Here is a 3,652-nt window from a genome sequence, read left to right as displayed (position 1 = left end):
ATATCACATCATGTCATGTCTCTTATCATATCATATATCATATCGATATCATTTATCAAATCATATCACATCATGGCATGTCCAGAGGTGTGCAGTAACGCGCTAAATTTTCAGTAGCGGTAGCGGTGCTACATGTAAGCAATTGTAGCGGTAGCGGTAACGCCCGCTACATATTTAAGTAGCGATACGAGGTTTTGCCGCTACAGCGCTACCGCTACATTTATAGATAAAGCCTTTAGATTTTACTTAATAGTTTTAAATATTATTTAAAAACCAGCATGATACATACATAATACAAATTACAGAATAAAACTGTACGAAAGATTTCGGCGTAATGTCAACCTCAGCCTGTTACTAGTGTCAACATATTAGTTGTTAGTCCAGAGGTGGGCAGTAGCGCGCTACATGTAGCGGCCGCTGCTAGCGGCTGCAACATTTTCAGTAGCGGTAGCGGCGCTACATTTAAGCAATTTTAGCGATAGCGGTAGCGCCCGCTGCATTTAGAGCATGTAGCCGTAGCGGTAGCGCCTGCTACATTTCAAAGTAGCGCTGCCCAGCTCTGTTTGTTCGTTGATACTTTCCAAACGTCAAACTTCATATTGTTCTGGTAAGCAGTTTCAAATCGGTTCTTTCTTTAGATATAAAGATATGCTCCCTGTTCATATGCGATCGTCCCTGGTTTATCAATTTCGTTGAACACGATGTGCATCTGCGTACGTCGGTATGACGTCACGCAATCTTTATTACAGGGTCGCTCAGCATAAGGGCATGAGTTAGAGGACCGGTAAGTTGCTATCGCGCCCCCTTCATTCGGCTGTGCGCACTCACACCGAGCAGTGTGATGTCCTTGTTTCTGACAGTGACTTTAGGGTGTTAGCTTCCACCTCCGGTACTTCAGATTTGCGTATTTTAAAATCATTGTGCATTTTTAAACTTAGGCAAAGTTTAATTCAGCTGTTAGCTCCTATCCCCTTGAAATTGTGAATAGATAGGTTCGTTGTGCCCTATTAGTGTAAATTTAGGTTTTAATTGTGTTCTGTACTTTCAATTGTACTAATTTGTGACTTTCTATATAAATTCTAGATTCTACGAACTGACAATGGAGCTGGCCAGTTCGCAGGGGAGTTCGCTGAAGTGTCGATCCGGTATCTTGGGACTACTTCAACAACTGAATCTACTACAGTCGTGGAGCTGGATACTTCTCCAAAGCTTTTAAAAATTCACCAAACAAATAAAAAAAAAGAGATTACAAATTTTGCTACTAGAAGGGAACTGGATCTTGATATATATATTCATGGTTGAACTATACAAGTTCAACCATGTATATATTGACCCTTTATAGTATCCTGCGATGTTTGTTATAAAGTTTCAAATTAAAAATGAAATTTATTCGAAACTTGAGGTTCATAACTTGGTACGCTGAACCTATATAAAAATGTACAGTGGACATTTATGTTTTTCATTATAAATTAAGCGTATAACTTGGGTAAACTTCCGTTTTGCAGAAATCCTTTTTGTTAGTGCAAAGAAGCCACGATTTAGTGAGTACTGCGAAGATCGTAGGTGAGGATGCTCCGCAAAGTTTGGTCAAGCTGATCAGACAAACTTTTTTCCATTTCCTATTTAGAAATCTGAAGTTTGGTAGAATTACTATCACTGTTGAATTGCGATCATGCTTTTTTCTAGACAGTATCACATTTACTTGAAGTAATCTAATTCTGGTTGAATTACTTTGTTCTGTGGAGTTCCGTGCGGCGGCCGGCGTGCAGGTACAACGTTTTCATCATCTTCAAGTTCAAGACGTTCGAGTTTAGGCTAACTGTCAGTCTGTCATGCCGGGCGGCGGTCACTGGGCAGTCATGCCATTCGAAAGAAATATAATTATTTGTCTTGTCAATTTTTCATGAGTAACTAGCTTCATAAAAATATTAGAAAAAAATCACAATAATGGAAGATCAAGTGAAACACATTGAGCTGAAAATCCGAGAGGTTTTTGGAGACATTGCAGTAAGTGTAGCTATTATATTATATTTTTAACAGTTTTTTTTGTAGTTTGCACAATATTTCAATTTTGAACTGTTTCTGTAAATTGGTTTCCTTTTTACCTCACTTCTCTTTAACTTCACTTTTGGTTGTCTGTCTGCTACAAATCTTATTCCTACCTAGCTAGCCTAATCAATAGTTGATAGGCTACCTAGGCTATTTAGTATTTAACACACTCCCTAGTCCCTAGTCCTACTAAGTACTAGCCTACTTGTCTAATTGCTCTGAAATTTTGCACACTTGTGTAAAGTTGGAGTCTGGAGACAATGCAGGAATCAATTGATAGAATGAATAGGGTAAACGCGGTATATTCCGACATCGTAGGTAATTCCGTCACCTCTCCAGCTTTTCCTTTATATTAAGCTTTGTTTTACTTCCATGCGTTCATTTTAGTTCCATTGACGTCATACATTTGCGTGTCGAAATACTGCAAAAACACTAGGTCTTGGCCATCTAGTGGGCCATGGTCAGGAAGATGTCCCAGGTGCGCGGGAATTTATATTGTCATTTTAACGACCTGCGCGGTGCGCCGTACTATGCCGGTAAAAAAATGCGCCGTGCGCCAACAGCGCCGTACTTTTAGAAAGCTAAAATAGTTTAAATATGGACGCGCGGCAATGCAAATTACGTAATCACACTGACCGTACACACAAACTGACAAACGTGTATCCGCATTGTGTTGTGGTTGGATACGAGTTAACTAGATTGCAAACGCGTCAACTCAGGACTCAGGTTCTAAGAGTCAGCACAGAAATGAATATTCATTCATAGATCACAATTCAATCGGACATGAATTACAGAACTAAAGAAGGCAACATGGCTTTAGATGTGCCATCGGTGCCTTCTAATGAATGACTGGACTGGTTGCGGCAAGTAGGGTATGAACCTGTATCATGTATGTCAACAGTACGAACCTGCATGCCAATGCTGGGACTACATTCCTGAGTCCCGACATCCTCCCGGCCGGCAAAATTGACACGATCAATACGGTACCTAATAACAATGCGCGTAAATGGACTATACAAATTAGGTCAATATGGCATAATTACAGAGCGTAATTATGCTATGTGATAGTGATACATAATATGAATATATATATTTGCAAGATAAGTCAATGGTCTGTCGTTATTTTTTGCTTAATTTGAGCAATACTGGTTTCCAAATCTGAGTGCGTTACGGTTATGTTATGTCATGTGTACTTTGAATGTGCAAAAATTATAACTATCATATGAAAATTGTTACATAGGTTATCATAGCACGAATCACAATAGAGTATCAAGATTGCAGCTCTGCCACCAGCCTTCATTGAATTATCCCGCCTTTTTTCAACAATTCAATAATCTCTCCTCCAGCAAAGTTTGCAAAATTCATTAGCTGCACAAAATACTCTCTGCTGTGGTGTTCAAGTTCCAGTTGACATGACATCCGTTTGCATGTTAAATTAAATAGCAAGCACTTTTGTTAAATGTTAACAATTAGATTGGGGTTATTTCATCAAGCGGTAAACTTGCAGTTCCAAAAATGGCAGGAAAGCTCTAATCGCGCTACTCTGAAGGCAATCTATATAAATAATAATATAATCCACGCCTACGCTGGAGGAGGTTCAAAC

At 39.2% G+C, this 3,652-nt stretch overlaps 1 protein-coding gene across 1 annotated transcript in view; it reads left to right on the top strand.

The window, feature by feature from the left end:
• The first annotated feature begins 1,555 nt into the window (after positions 1–1,555).
• LOC108680651 (mediator of RNA polymerase II transcription subunit 23) overlaps positions 1,556–3,652 on the top strand; it is an 18,439-nt gene continuing 16,342 nt past the window's right edge. The window contains exon 1 of the mRNA XM_018169527.2: positions 1,556–2,007. Within this exon, the coding sequence (XP_018025016.1) occupies positions 1,948–2,007 (60 nt within the window). The 5' untranslated portion in view covers positions 1,556–1,947. The remainder of the gene's footprint in view (positions 2,008–3,652) is intronic.

Source organism: Hyalella azteca, unplaced genomic scaffold (genome assembly GCF_000764305.2).
Source record: "Hyalella azteca isolate HAZT.00-mixed unplaced genomic scaffold, Hazt_2.0.2 contig9209, whole genome shotgun sequence".
NCBI classification, from domain to species: Eukaryota; Metazoa; Arthropoda; class Malacostraca; order Amphipoda; family Hyalellidae; genus Hyalella; species Hyalella azteca.
This window is presented reverse-complemented; position numbering and strand designations above follow the sequence as displayed.